Source organism: Xiphias gladius, chromosome 8, assembly GCF_016859285.1.
Source record: "Xiphias gladius isolate SHS-SW01 ecotype Sanya breed wild chromosome 8, ASM1685928v1, whole genome shotgun sequence".
Classification (NCBI taxonomy): Eukaryota; Metazoa; Chordata; class Actinopteri; order Istiophoriformes; family Xiphiidae; genus Xiphias; species Xiphias gladius.
The window spans coordinates 25,835,197-25,848,946 of NC_053407.1; the positions used below are offsets into that span (position 1 = coordinate 25,835,197).

Consider the following 13,750-nt stretch of genomic DNA (forward strand, 5'->3'; position numbering starts at 1 on the left):
GTCAATGCTTGTGTGGCTTACGTGATGTTGTTGCTCCTGTCGGATGGCATGATATCTCCCTGTCTCTCTGACCAAAGCTGCAGCTCATCTAACGCCCCTGTCTCTCAGCTGACTTCTCTGCCTCTCTGACCACGACAGTGACCCTGCCTCCTCTCTCCTCCTATAGGCTAGCCACACCGGTATGCGCTCGTACATTTACAAGCAGAGCTCTGTGATTGGCTCGCAGGCGGAGCACACTGGGATGCGTACGTATTACTTCAGCGCTGACACCCAGGAGGACATGAACACCTGGCTGAGGGCCATGAACCAGGCCGCGCTAATGCAGAACCATGCCGATGCACTCATCAGGTAGGGCCACACACACACACACACACACACACACACACACACACCACACACACACACTGTATTTTGATTCCTTCATTCCTTGATTCCTTAAAGTGAAATATTTTAAATCTTTAGAATTTTTTTTTTAATTGAGATATAAAGTTAATTAATGTCCCCGATACATGACTCATGTTATCCAAAACCTTAATCTGTTAATAAAGCAGGAGGCCCTTTACTCTTCCATCTTCTTTTTTGGCCTTTTCCCTGCATTTGTGATCAAATGCCAGATTTTTAGTTTAAGTTCATTTTTTTTACTCTGTATTGCTCACTGACATTAAACTTTGATTCAGTTACTATGCAGTTCATGAAAATTTTAGCTATTGATGTAAAATGCACAATCATTTTTATACATCCTGCAGTTCTTGGGACAGTTTTTTAATTGGTTGTTGGTTTGATTTATTTTTATTTATTTGCAATCAAACACACTTTCTCACTCCTAATCCCTTATATACCCCCCAAAAACTTACCTATAAATCAGGTTTCCCTACAGCAGGTGTTTATTAATACTTGGAGTCCATTAAACACTGAATGTGCTGAGTGATCATCATCACGAGCATTGGCTTCCTCTGTGTATTATTCACGTGTTGACGAGGGGAGGTGGCACAGATCAAATACGTCCCATCATCCGCTGCCAGCCTCAGACATTGGCAGCAGGCACTGCTTCACTTTCATTTTTTGTTTTTGGTGGGGACGTCCCTAAGGCTACACTAGGAGACCTAACTGAAGACAGCCTCTTGTTGGAAATTTTTTCAACCCCTTTTTCATCCAGTGTTTTGGCGTTTTCTTGTTTGAAGGAAACGATAACAGTACTATTACTCATTTGCTCGCATGTTGCACTCCTTTTTCAAGAGGGTGGTTCTTTTACAATATGCTAATGCAATTTAATACACAATGATTGAATGCAACACTAGCAACACACTACTCTGAAACTGAAAGATATTGTCTTGCACGCCCCATTTAACACAATTTAATGTAGCCAGACCAGTCACCTTAGTGCTTATTTACATGTACATTGACAATCTTCAGATACCAGTTGCTGGTAAGGGAGCATGCTGTCACCTGAGGCTCTTGAATTCATTTTTTAAAAGTGTACTTTGGTGTGTTCTGCGGGGAATTTCACAGACCTGGTTATTTTTCTAGCCTACGTGTGTCTCGTCACATGGGATTTCATTGGTGTATTTTAAAACCTAGATGTGGCTACATGGCCTGGCTTGTCATCTGCCCTGCTTGTCCTTAAAGCTGGAAATGAGGCTAAAAGTTTCTCTTTCTACTTCGAATTCAGTTCAGCACAACAGAAAGGAGACTCAGACCCCTGAAATAGTGGAACATAATGTCCAAGGGATATCAGAGAATTGATCAAATCAAACAGAATTGGTACTTATTGAATAAAAGTCACCGAAATCTCTTGATATGTTTGAGGTGTCAGTGTAACTGCTGTACTTCTTTATGTAAGTTACTTGTTGTACGTTACTTATCATCTACTTCTCTCAGGAATTAAACTCTCACCATGTTGAAGAGAAAGTTTAAAAAAAAAAAAAAAAAAAAGTTTAGAAGGCCGGTGTTCATCCAGGCTTTTCATGTAATCTCTACTCTACAGACCATCTGACAAGTTTGAGAAGTTGAGCATGTTGCAGCAGCAGGCTGTCCCGCAGACAAACCATGTAAACAACCACAAGACCAAGACTTCCGACTCTGACACCACCAGACCGATCATCCACGAGGTTCTCCTGGAGCCCATACACCGTGACGCAGAGGAGCGCTGCAGCTTCCACAAAGACTCTCCTTCCGCCGCCATGTCGGAGCAACCCGGGGGAAGCACTGGCTTGGAAATGGACACGCACACTTCCCTCCCCTCCAACCCCACACCCTCTGCCCTCCCACAGTCGGACCACGTGTCCGCCTCGGCGCCTGTGTCCAGGGTGCCATCCCGCGCGCCGTCACGAGCCGCCTCAACACTACCCTCCAGCGTTTGCACAAGGAATGGCCTCGTCTCCACGCCCAGCCCCATTCTGGAGCCCAATGGGATCGCAGCGGGCACGTACCAGAGGGCCCCAGCGCCGCCCTCTGCTGACACACAGAAGCATGTGCAGAGGAGAAGCACTCTGGAGCAAGTGGAGCAGTGGGTCAAAGTGCAGAAGGCTGAGCACAAAGGGTCGGTCACTGAAATATACTATATGCAAATGGCTTTTTTTAGAAAAGCTTATTGTGTTTAAGTAAATTAGATTAGTTTTAAAAATGTTCCTCTCTGACATATACAGACATTCTGTTTACTGAGTGTGAAAAAAAACATCCTAACGCATCCTGCCCTTCCTATTGGCAGCCCCCCATCCAGAGAGAACACCCTCCCACGTCGCACACCACCAACCCAGCACAAGTTCACCTCCGTGGACGCATACCAAACCCTGCCAAAGACTCAGCGGCAGAGTCCCCCACCTGCCCGACTCGGTGAGTACAAGTATGCCCAGGACCGCCTGAGCCACTTCCGCCTCACCCCAGAGCAGGCTGGCCCAGGGTCCAGCACCGTCTGGCAGCTGTACGAGTGGCAGCAGCGCCACCAGTTCCGTCACGGCAGTCCCACGGCGCCACTCTACACCCCAGCCCCAGACTACCCCTTCGGCCCCCGCCCCCCATCCACTGTGCCTCCCTCCTCCTCAGCCCCGAAGTCCGAGGGGCCTCCTCGCTGTGTGTCGGTACCACCTTCATCTGCAGACATCCCTCCACCGGGGCCCCCACCAGGCACCGGCCGAACCCTGTCGCCCACACGGAGGCCACATACGCCAGCTGAACGGGTGACAGTCAGGCCCGTGGGTGACAGGTCAGTGGTGGACATCCCCCTCGTTGTTTCCCCCCGGAGGACCAAATCTCAGCTGTTCAAGGTAAAATAATGTCTGACAGAGGCAGAACAAAAATCCCACGTTTTCTGCAAACAACACCAGTTGTTACTGAAATGAAACTCAAATGTTTATTTTAATAGGTAATGCTGTAATGCAGTGTCAGTAAACAACAAAGAGATTCAGTTTTACTATCCACAGCCATCTGTGATGCTTCACACCGAAAGAACGAGACACGAAAAAACTCTAATATTAACAGTAGAGACCAGCTTTTTCTGGACACAGCAATGATTTTGTATTGTGTTTTAAGTGTCTGCACAATGCCGCAGTCATGCAGTTCTCAATCAAGAGAATGAGATGAAACTTTGATGTTACCAGACAAGACCGGTGTTTTTTGGCATCATACTTACAATTTAGGGATTTAGCTCACACTCTTATCTGAGGTGTACACCCGAATTCCTGGCTCCACGGCGCTCAATCAACTGATAAATAGTCAAGTTTCCCTAGAATATTTGATCAAGTAATAATACAACAGAAGAGAAGAAGAGAAGTAATATTTAAGAAAGGCTGATCTATGAAATATAGGGACTGTAATGGTAACATGTCTAGATATTGTAGATGAGAAATGTAATATGGATGACGAGTTGATCTTTATTGTCAGTGCATTCTGTTGCATGGATTGTGTGAAATTAATACCATCTTGCCTGTTGTTTGTGCTCTTCCAAAGATTAGACCGTGAACTCTTTTAACCCCCCCCCACTGTCAACTACAAAATATCAAATAAAATAGTTTTTCATCTAGAACAGTGTCAGTTTTTCTGACAGTGCGGGGCGATATTGGAACTGTGCTCCACTGAACAGAATAATTATTTTGGTGCCTTGGGGCACAATGGTAGACATATCCTTCAGGCATCAAGCCTTTTAAATTACCTCAACTGTATCAGCAGTCAGTCAAAAAGAAACTGTAAACTACACAGAAACTGTATACATACTGTGTATATGTATATTTGTCACATTTATGACTACTGGTGCCAAATTAGCAACTCCGTTAGTAGTCTTAGTAATCTCTTTTTTAAAATTGATGGAAAAAACACACATTATTTTTGCCCCTGCTCCCACAACCACAAGCGACTCCATTTTGACCATAAATGATAAACGATACAGTATTTTTTTATTTACCAAGGTCATGCAAAACACTGTATCCATTAAAACAAGAATTGTGGCCTCGGGTGTTGTGGAACGTGTTATGTTGTGATAGCAGATTCTATACTGCTGTAATTCATTTTTGCGGTAAGACTGTCTTAACTTTGTAATTCCTGTAACACACATTGTATGAAATATGATTTTTAATGTTGTTTTTTTCAAATTCCAAACCGTGCCTATAAAATGAATTGTTTGTGTGTTGTCAGGCTTCTACTATCGAGAGACGGTCAATGCCTCCCTCCAGCTACATCACACACACAGTCAGTGCACCCAGCCTTCATGGCAAAACGGTATGTTTTACAAATACATACATAAAACATACAAGTATATTGCAAGTATTAACATCTAAACAAACATTACATTAGGTATACATTTATTGACATTACTTTACTTACTTAATATATTTTTGTCAATGACTGGAAATGGGAGCCTAAACGTTTAAAGAGACTTTAGATTTAATGGGGTTTTGTGAAGTATTTACATTCTCAGCATCTGTCATCACTCGAGAAATCAGTGGCCGGTTGTGGATTTATTCCCTGCTACGAGTCAAATGTTATCTGATGTTGACCAAATATTAACCAGCGGGCTGTAGCTGAACTTTTGGGGAGAGGGCCTCTTACCGGCCGGTTGTTGCTATGTGCCTCCCTTCTGTCTGAAGACCATTAATCCTCCTTAACTTAGCTGCTCTTCTGCTTGTTCAAATTAGCAATCAGCCAGTCGCATCACAAAAACTGGCTACTAGCACTGGGAAGGCAGAGCTACTCATTTCAAACAAGAGAAGTTTCACTGAAGCTTGGTGTGGTCAGTATTAAGATTTGCCAGATTTACTGTCCTGTGGTGCCTGACAGCCCGAGGAGCTCACTCTGCTCCTCATTCAGCTGCGCCGCCATCAGGCCAAGATGGCCTCCGCACGCCAGCACACATTAGCCCAGCTCCAACGGCTCAACGGTCCCAAAGAGCCCTTCCACCACAGCCACCTCCTCACTACTACCACTACTAGCACCGGCCCCCTACTCAGCTATGGCCCCTCTCCTGTGTCCCACCTCGGACATGTGGGCCTCTCAGCTCCGCTAGCCCCTTGCAACATCCAGGTGGGGGCCCCTGCAGCACGCCTGCCTGCCTGCCCCTCATTTTACCAGGGCTGGTAGAGGTTGCCATTAAACATACTGCAGGGCTGCATTACACTTAAAATCAGATCCACCGTAGTTATTTTTCTTGTTGTTTATTTCATAGGTAGAACTCATACGGTTTCTGAACTAAGGAATTTACAACATTTTCTTTCTGAAAAATGGAATTATTTTTGTCCCGTATCCATGGCTGTATGGATGGCACTGTCGGTCCGTTTGTCTGTCTGTCATTCTGTCTGTCCAACACTGGTCCAGAGTGAAATGTCTCAGCAACTATTTTGATGGTTTTCCATGAAAAATAAATACACTCCCCGTTCCTAAGGGATGAATTCGAATGATTTTGACAATACCCTCACGATGTCAATTTGTCCAACACTTTGATTTTTGACAAGATCTTGTGAAAGGTCATTTCTCTATTTACATCAAGTTTGCTGTGGATAATCGTAGTCGCCAGAGGGTTAGGGTTAGGATCTCAAATTAGGAATCAGTTTCAAGTCAGTTTTTGCAGCCTTATACCAAATAAAAAGATATTGTAACCTTTAAATTCAAATGCCAGTCAGACCTTAAAACCAATATGTGTAAACTTAAAAACATTCTGACCGGTGGGCCCCCCCGCTGACTCCTGTCCTCCCACCCCTCCACCACCGCCACCACCAGAACCAATGGGTCTGACCGATGGAAAATGGAACACCATGTAGAGCAACAGATAGACTGCATTGGTTTTCACTCTAATTGTCTCATTTTTCTACAAACCCAGTGTCAAAACAAAGATGCTACAATCACTAAAATCAATAAAACTAACATTTCCCATTGAGCAGACTTACCGAACAAGGGTTTCATAACATGGCTGTCATGTTCACTGATAGTCCATCCACATCCAGACTCACTCTTGGTCCAGACCTGTAACTCCCAGTTGATCCTGCACTCGGTAGTCTACAACCTCAAATGCATGTCTAAATGTGAAACAGTGCTGAAAAATAACCTATCCCAGGATAAATAATGTCCAACCAAAGCACCAAAAGCTAAAACAACAGCTGCATCAACACCTGATCACAGTATATTAGTGGCAACCTCTAACCGAAAGCTCCCGTGCTGTAGTGGTGTGACATCGGGCATGGTTAATCTGTGAGCGCTGGCCTGGCTGCCGTCATAGAACCATCCACCTCTTTTCCATGTTCTATATTTGGCTGGTCAGTTTCCATATTGCGCTTCTGGTGATACTGTCCATAGCATGTTGTGCTGCTAACTTTTCAACATCCACAAAGCCATCCCATGCTTTGGCGAACTGGCTGGCCGCGGATGTGATGGTCAGTTTGGTCTTCTGACACGTAAATCTCACATTTTCGGCCGTACCTAAGTCTGTTTTTTGTGGAGCGATGTGAGCTGAATTCAAGGCTGAATTCAGTTTAGTTTCAGGATCTGCTGCTTCTAATGGATCCGGTTTGTGCTGGTCTTTTGTCTGTTGCAGTAGGAGCACATAAGCATCTCCGAAACATAAGATAAATGCCTGAATTTTTACTGTATTTGTGAGTGTTGTGATGCATGTTAGCACAGACACACATCAGCAGTTAACACATCAGACTCGATACACAAATCTAACTACATCCTCTAGATAAATTGTCAGTGAAGCTTCTGTAGATTCAGATGACTCAGATTTAATTTAAGAATTATTTAATTCCTGCTGACACAAATCAAAAGTCTACACTGACATGTCTCTCACCTTCCAGGCTGATGACACCTATATGCAGCTGAAGAAGGACTTGGAGTATCTGGACCTAAAGGTGAGACATGGAGATGGACAGATTTCCTCCCCTGATCTCTGTTAGCTATTTTAACTTTCCTTTTGCTTTAGTTCACGTGTTTCACTACTTCTGTGCCTTTTTCTGATTTGAAATGTCTCCAGCTCAAACTAACACACTTGGTGTTTCTTACTGACAACCACTTGTAACGCTCTGGCCCGTGTTGAACTGTTGACCGGAGACATTATAGCGTCGCAGCTACAAATGGAGATGTTCAGGCGTCTGGTTTGGACAAAATATCCCCAAGTTCTTGCAGTGATCTTCTAACTCTTGACTGGTTTTAGAAGCATCTCACAAAAACAGCCGCCATTTTGTGACTGCGGCTCTATGTCTATGTGATTTTTTTTTTTTTTTTTTTAACTCCCAGATCAGAGCTCTAGAGCCCCTGATCCTCGCAGTTCACAGTTTACTACTGCACTGCACTGCTGGGCCACTCAGGCCTCTAATGAACGTAAGCTCAATGTGTGCGTGTGTGTGTCTGTATGAGGAATACTGTACGTGCTGCAAAAAAAGTATAAAGTTGTATTGTAGAGTGTCTGTGATTGTGTGTGTACATTTATGCTCGTGCATGTTTGTGCGGCGTTCATGAATAGGGACGCATGCGTGTAGTCTGTGTGTGAGTGTATGTGTTCACGTGTTTTAGAAGAGTCTGTGTTCTAGAAAGACCATCCCATTGCTTCCAGCACCGCATTCACGGCTTGGCATCAAATATCTTACCTCCATGTGACCTTTGACCCGTCCACCCCCCTCCCGTGTGGCGACGATGATGATGCTGTTGAATAGCGGGCATGGGATGGCTCGGCAGTGCATGTGTTGTGGCTGTGGCTGTGGCCCCGGTGGTTGAAAAGCCAGCTGCTTCTACCATCGTCTCTGAAACGCTGCACCTCTTTGACAATAACACAGGGCTCTACTGTGTCACCTTTTTCCGATTGTCCAAAAAGGAGCGCACGTTCTCCTAAACTAATCATTTCCAAGAACGAGAAAGAGCTGCCATCAGTGGAATTTCTTGATTTTTCTCATTGCTGAATTTGTGTTTCAGGAGGTTATTTTAGCACCGTAGAACCCTGTCGGTAACCCCAGTAAAACTGCAAGTGAGCACCTGAACTCAGGCCGTCCATCGTGTTTTCGTAAAACAAATATTTTCCCCATTCAGAAAAAATTACTGGCGCTTTTTTGAATGGAGGGGACATTGTGTATGGTTGTTTTTATGGATAAGTCATTTTGTGCAGGGCTTCAAAGTGTCCATAGCCATCGTGGTCTTCATGGCGGGAGCTGATTATGTGTGGCCCGAACTCACTCATATTGTCATGTACACGAGGCTAAGAGAACGTGTCACTTACAGTCTGTCCCAGCCTCAGCCTCGTGATAGTTTGTAGCTGGTCTCTTTGGTCTGTATTTCCTTTATTTCAGCACCAATGTACCATGGCGTCTGACACTTTGTTTAACTGTATAACTAACACCCGGAAATGTTTATTTTCCTATTTCCAGGTTGCTGGAAGTCAGACACTGAAGGAGTCAGGGAAACCTGTCAAGGTTGCAGAAAGTGACGTGGATGTAAGTACAAGCTTAATACCCTCTTACAGTTTCCGGCTGCACTAACTACAAAACAGTTCCATTTTTGACACTGTCAAGGAAGTTATCATTTCGGTCCAGTTTGTCCGGCAGTTTGTGGGTAAACCTCAAGAACGTGTTGACAAAATTCGGTTAGATGAGGCTATGGGCTACAAAAACACTTTTTTAAATATTGAGGGGTAAGAATTGTTTTATTTTCTCATTATATACTGCACTCACTTGAATGATAAAATCTGACAAATGTGTCCGATGATTTTCTAGTACTGTATGTAGTTTGATGCACATGCATGTTTACATGCAGTTTTCTATGTGTTTGCTGTAAGTAAAATAACTAATTTACAGGGTTGTTCTTTCTTATTCTGGCTTGTTCCTCTCCAGACAAACGTAGCATTTTAGTTTGTTTAGGGGAGCGGCACTGACTGCCGTGGTTCAGTTGGGGGGAAAAAGTGAGGGTAATTAAGTCTAAACAAAATGTGAAACTTGTGGTAAAATTGTGGAAGGATGTGGTAAACTATTACTCTTAGCTTTAAGGGGAAAACAACACGCAGAGAGTGTTACCAGGTAAATAATCCTTTCAGTTTGGTACTCAACGCAATTCCCTGCAGCTTTTCAGATGGTCTCGTTTTCTCTTAAGAAAGCATTTCTCAGTGTAGGCTTCATAAACAACTGTTTGAACAATTTATGAGTGCATTGTCTGCGATGAATATTTGATTAGCTCTAACAACAACATCGCAGCGGAGACATCAACAGGATTAATAATTTATTTGATGCAATATAAAAACTAGCATAGCGAGTAAAAGTTTATATGGATAAGCACTTTGTTCACATTAGACTGTTCAGTCACAACCTTATTACATGAATGTTGTGTTGTTTTACCACAGGATGATAGGGAATCCAGCCTTTGCCTTGAAGTTTGCTGAGTATAATCGGGGATTAATTAGCAAGGCTCAGAGACTCCCTGACACTGTAATTGAAAGTGTCAGGTGGGTCGCACCCACTTTGTCTAATGGGCTCACTCACAGTAATTACACCCGAACGAGTCCAGGGGAGCCGGGAAACTATAAATATTAAGCGATACAAACTGGCATGCCTGCAGTCAGACATTAAAAAGGAGCTATGTAAAAATTCACAGAAACACATGTACACACACACACACACACACACACGTCACTTTGCTCGTACAAGATGCTCGCACAATTATACATGTATATACAACTCCAGATATAGAGGGAAGTTGTAATTAAGTAAGAGGACCACTTAATTATCAGATGTCAAAACACAGACATGCACTTTGAGAGGCGTTTTATCTGAGAGCCTGCAGTTCTCTCAATGCCCCCCCTCTCTCTCCCTTACCTACTCAGCTCTGTGTCTCCCCCTGCAGGTGAAGTTGAGTCGGTTATGTGAGCAGGACAAGATCCTGAAGGATCTGGAGGCGAGGATCAGCTCCCTGAAGGAGGACAAGGTACACACTCAGCCAGCTCTTGTATTTATAGGCTCTCAGTCAATGGAACTGTCTCATTCTACCAGCAGACCTCAGTCAGCCTGAAGAAATACGAGAAAAAGAAGAAATATTGCATGGTGGTGGAGTTTGATAACAGAGGGTGATTCAGTTATCAGAGAGTAGATAGCAGTACACATCCGGGGAGCAAAGTCGGTCTCTTTCTAGATTTAACATTCACAGTCATAAAAGAGGAAATTCTGTTGAAGGAGAGGCAGGGATACTGATTTTTCAGTCTTGACTCTTGATTTCTTGACCGGAAAAGCTACTAGGGCTATCACTACCACCAGACCCCTGACCAGAAGCACATAGAACCCCAACTGAAGGCACCAGGTTTACGCCTGGGAATGTAGAGCACACCAAGAAAGTAAATTACAATATAGTATATTGTACTAGCAGTCCTGGAATGAAAGACTAATCATATGCAGCCCTGACGGTAATTAAGATGATGTTGAAGAAGTTGAGTCATGATTGACTGTAGAAACATGCTGCCCTCTGGAGGCATTTTGGGATACCTGTCACCCACTGAACAGTCATTTTCCAGAGCAGTATCCTGTAAGCGAAGTGGTTCCGAGTTGCTTCGGTTGACCTCACGCTGCTCAACCCCTCACCCCTTCAGGACAAGTTGGAGAGCGTACTGGATGTGTCCCACCAGCAGATGGAGCAGTTCCAGGAGCAGCCGGCCCACGCCCACAAGATCGCCTATCAGCAGCGGCTGCTGCAGGAAGATCTGGTCACCATCAGGGCCCAAATATCACGCCTCTCCACGGTGTGTATGCCTGTTCGCATGATATATGTTTGAAAAAAAAATTATTTTGCTGTACATATGTACAGTTTGGTGGAATATGGTAAAATCTGTCACAATATTTATAATGTTATTTTTCAAATATCAACATATACAGTATCCCATGTATACATCACATGTGATATATATGATCAAACTGATGTGTTTACATCAAATAAAAAACAACTAATATTGAATTATTGCCTAGTCCTAGTGTAGCGGACCATGTACATATATACATATATATATGTGTAAAGGATCAGCATGTTTTTTCCAGTATTTACAAGAATGCATACATTCTCTTCTCCCACATACATTCTTTACATAAGTGTGTGCATGTGTCCTTGTGTATATTAATAGCTCTGTTGATATAATTCTTGGTATGCGTGTGTTTGAATGCATATAGCAACCTGTCATTGTGTGTTTGTGTAGGCAGGGCTGAATGTTTCTGTGTGTGTGTGTGTGTGTGTGTGTGTGTGTGTGTGTGTGTGTGTTTGAGTGGCTCTGCACCGATGCCTGTAATTGGGTTGGTGTGTAGATATGAAGAACTATATAAGCACATCAATTTCTACGCGTGAATCTTGCAGACTGTGCGCCTTAACACTCTAGTGTATACGTAACCTGAGACTGTGTGTGTGATGCAGGAGATGGGACAAGCCTGGGAGGAGTACAGCAGCCTGGAGAGATCCGTAGAGCAGTTGAGGGCAGCGCTGCACATGCATATGAACCACAGCTCCACCCCTCAGGTGAGACCCAGGGGGCTGGAGCTCTCACGTTCATTTATAGGACAGCACCTTTTTTCTCAAACCGTTCACAGGCCAGATTTTTATAAATTACCAAATGTGCGGCATTGAAAACCAGGCTGATCCAAGCCAGAGGTGAAAGCTACAAATAACAGGTGAATGTTTGCGTCCATGTGTCAATGTGCAGCGAGAGAAAGCTGAGATGAAGCGCGAGCTGTGGAGGATCGAAGATGTGATGTCCGGACTGAGCGCCAGCAAAGCCAACTACAAGGTCACCATTGACTCTGTCCAGAACCCAGGTGGGAAGATCACAGCAGCCCAGCAGTTATTATCATTGCCGTTGACCGTTTTTTAGCAAAACTGCACGATTGATTTGTTGATAACGAATAGAAAAAGATGGGTAGAGAGTTTTTAAGATGCACTAAAGGTCCTGACTTGTTGGTCTGGGTATTAATCTTTATTCCATTCAACATCCATGCATGTTACAAAGAATGGAAATAATTAGCTTTATTTTTGTGTAACAAATACCAGCACCAATACCAGAGCTGTCAAACATTCACTTAATATACAGACTACTAAAGATTCTCATAATGTTTGAAACTCTTTACATAGCGTTACTGTCCGTAAACTGTTTTGTATTGTCTGCGGTTACACTTTTTTATTTTAATTTAGAAATCTGCTTCTGAGAGTCATATTTTATGAGTACTCTACGGTTACACTAATGTGTAACACACAAACGTGTGTCTAGATGTGTGTTTTTCTTCTCTTCTCAGAAATGTAAATGTATTCAGAAATTTCCCTCGTCCCTGACTGTCAATCCACATAAAAACCCTGTTTTTGCAAAAAGCTTGATTTCTCTGTGTTCGCACGCCCCGCCAGAGAGGAAATTAGTGCCTTCGGTGTCAGACCCGGCAGTGCCTTCTCATAGCACAGAGGTGCACCCTCCTCCTCGCAGCTCCATCCCCAGCATCCTCTCCTATACGTTGCCTCACAGCACCGTGCCAAAGTGGGTGAGTGTCACCCTTCAGCTTGTAAAAACCAGCAGAGCAGAGTTGACTTCATATTAAATGTCCGGAGTTATTGCTGGATTTAGTTTGATTGTGTTTAAAAGTTGTGCGTCAGAAACCCTTACCAAAAATGGGTCATTAGCAAAACAGCGCTACTCACTGTACCTCTAAAATACTTCGTCCATTCCTGCCCGGTTACTGTCCAGGCAGAGGACAGCGCTCCACCTCGGCCACCACTGCCCCGCCTCTATGACTACGAAGAAACGCCCCCCGTGGTGCCTCCTCTCCCCAGAGAGGCCTCAGTCATCCGCCACACGTCCGTGCGCGGACTGAAACGCCAGTCAGATGAGAGGAAGAGGGACAGGGAGAGCGGGCAGTATGTTGTCAATGGAGACTGTAAGGTAGGCTTACGTTTCACTTAAATTGACAGACTTTATTTTTCTCTGCAGGTTTAGAAATCTGATCTTGGGATCGGTGTTTTGGATTCAGCTTTCTTTAGAACTCCTACTTTAGCCAAGGAGCATTCAAGGACTTGACTTTAAGCCTTTTCTGGTTTCAGGCTGACTTGCGGTCCTACCTGAGTGAACCAGAGCTGCCAGGAATGAGTCACCACATCACTGGGTCTGACGTTGACTACCAGTATTTCCCAGGCAAAGGTATTGGAACAGTAACATGTGAAATAAATATACTGCACGTTTCCCCTTTTCCTGTTTCCTTGACCACACCGTTTTATTGATGATTCCCAATGATTCCCCAGCAGAGTCCCACATTATAGCCACAGCTTATTTTTAAAATGTAAA

The 13,750-nt window shown here is 44.0% G+C and overlaps 1 protein-coding gene across 6 annotated transcripts in view; it reads left to right on the forward strand.

Annotated features, from left to right (window-relative positions):
* LOC120792856 (pleckstrin homology domain-containing family A member 7-like) overlaps positions 1 to 13,750 on the forward strand; it is a 127,376-nt gene that overhangs the window by 104,703 nt on the left and 8,923 nt on the right. For 4 of the 6 annotated variants that reach the window (XM_040132235.1, XM_040132237.1, XM_040132238.1 and 1 more), the window contains 13 exons: positions 167 to 348; positions 1,985 to 2,539; positions 2,708 to 3,263; positions 4,627 to 4,710; positions 7,275 to 7,328; positions 8,835 to 8,900; positions 10,300 to 10,380; positions 11,036 to 11,185; positions 11,845 to 11,946; positions 12,131 to 12,242; positions 12,823 to 12,953; positions 13,157 to 13,351; positions 13,510 to 13,606. In XM_040132235.1, coding sequence (XP_039988169.1) covers positions 167 to 348; positions 1,985 to 2,539; positions 2,708 to 3,263; positions 4,627 to 4,710; positions 7,275 to 7,328; positions 8,835 to 8,900; positions 10,300 to 10,380; positions 11,036 to 11,185; positions 11,845 to 11,946; positions 12,131 to 12,242; positions 12,823 to 12,953; positions 13,157 to 13,351; positions 13,510 to 13,606 — 2,365 coding nt within the window. The remainder of the gene's footprint in view (positions 1 to 166; positions 349 to 1,984; positions 2,540 to 2,707; positions 3,264 to 4,626; positions 4,711 to 7,274; positions 7,329 to 8,834; positions 8,901 to 10,299; positions 10,381 to 11,035; positions 11,186 to 11,844; positions 11,947 to 12,130; positions 12,243 to 12,822; positions 12,954 to 13,156; positions 13,352 to 13,509; positions 13,607 to 13,750) is intronic. The other 2 variants (XM_040132236.1, XM_040132240.1) reach the window with 1 other exon arrangement.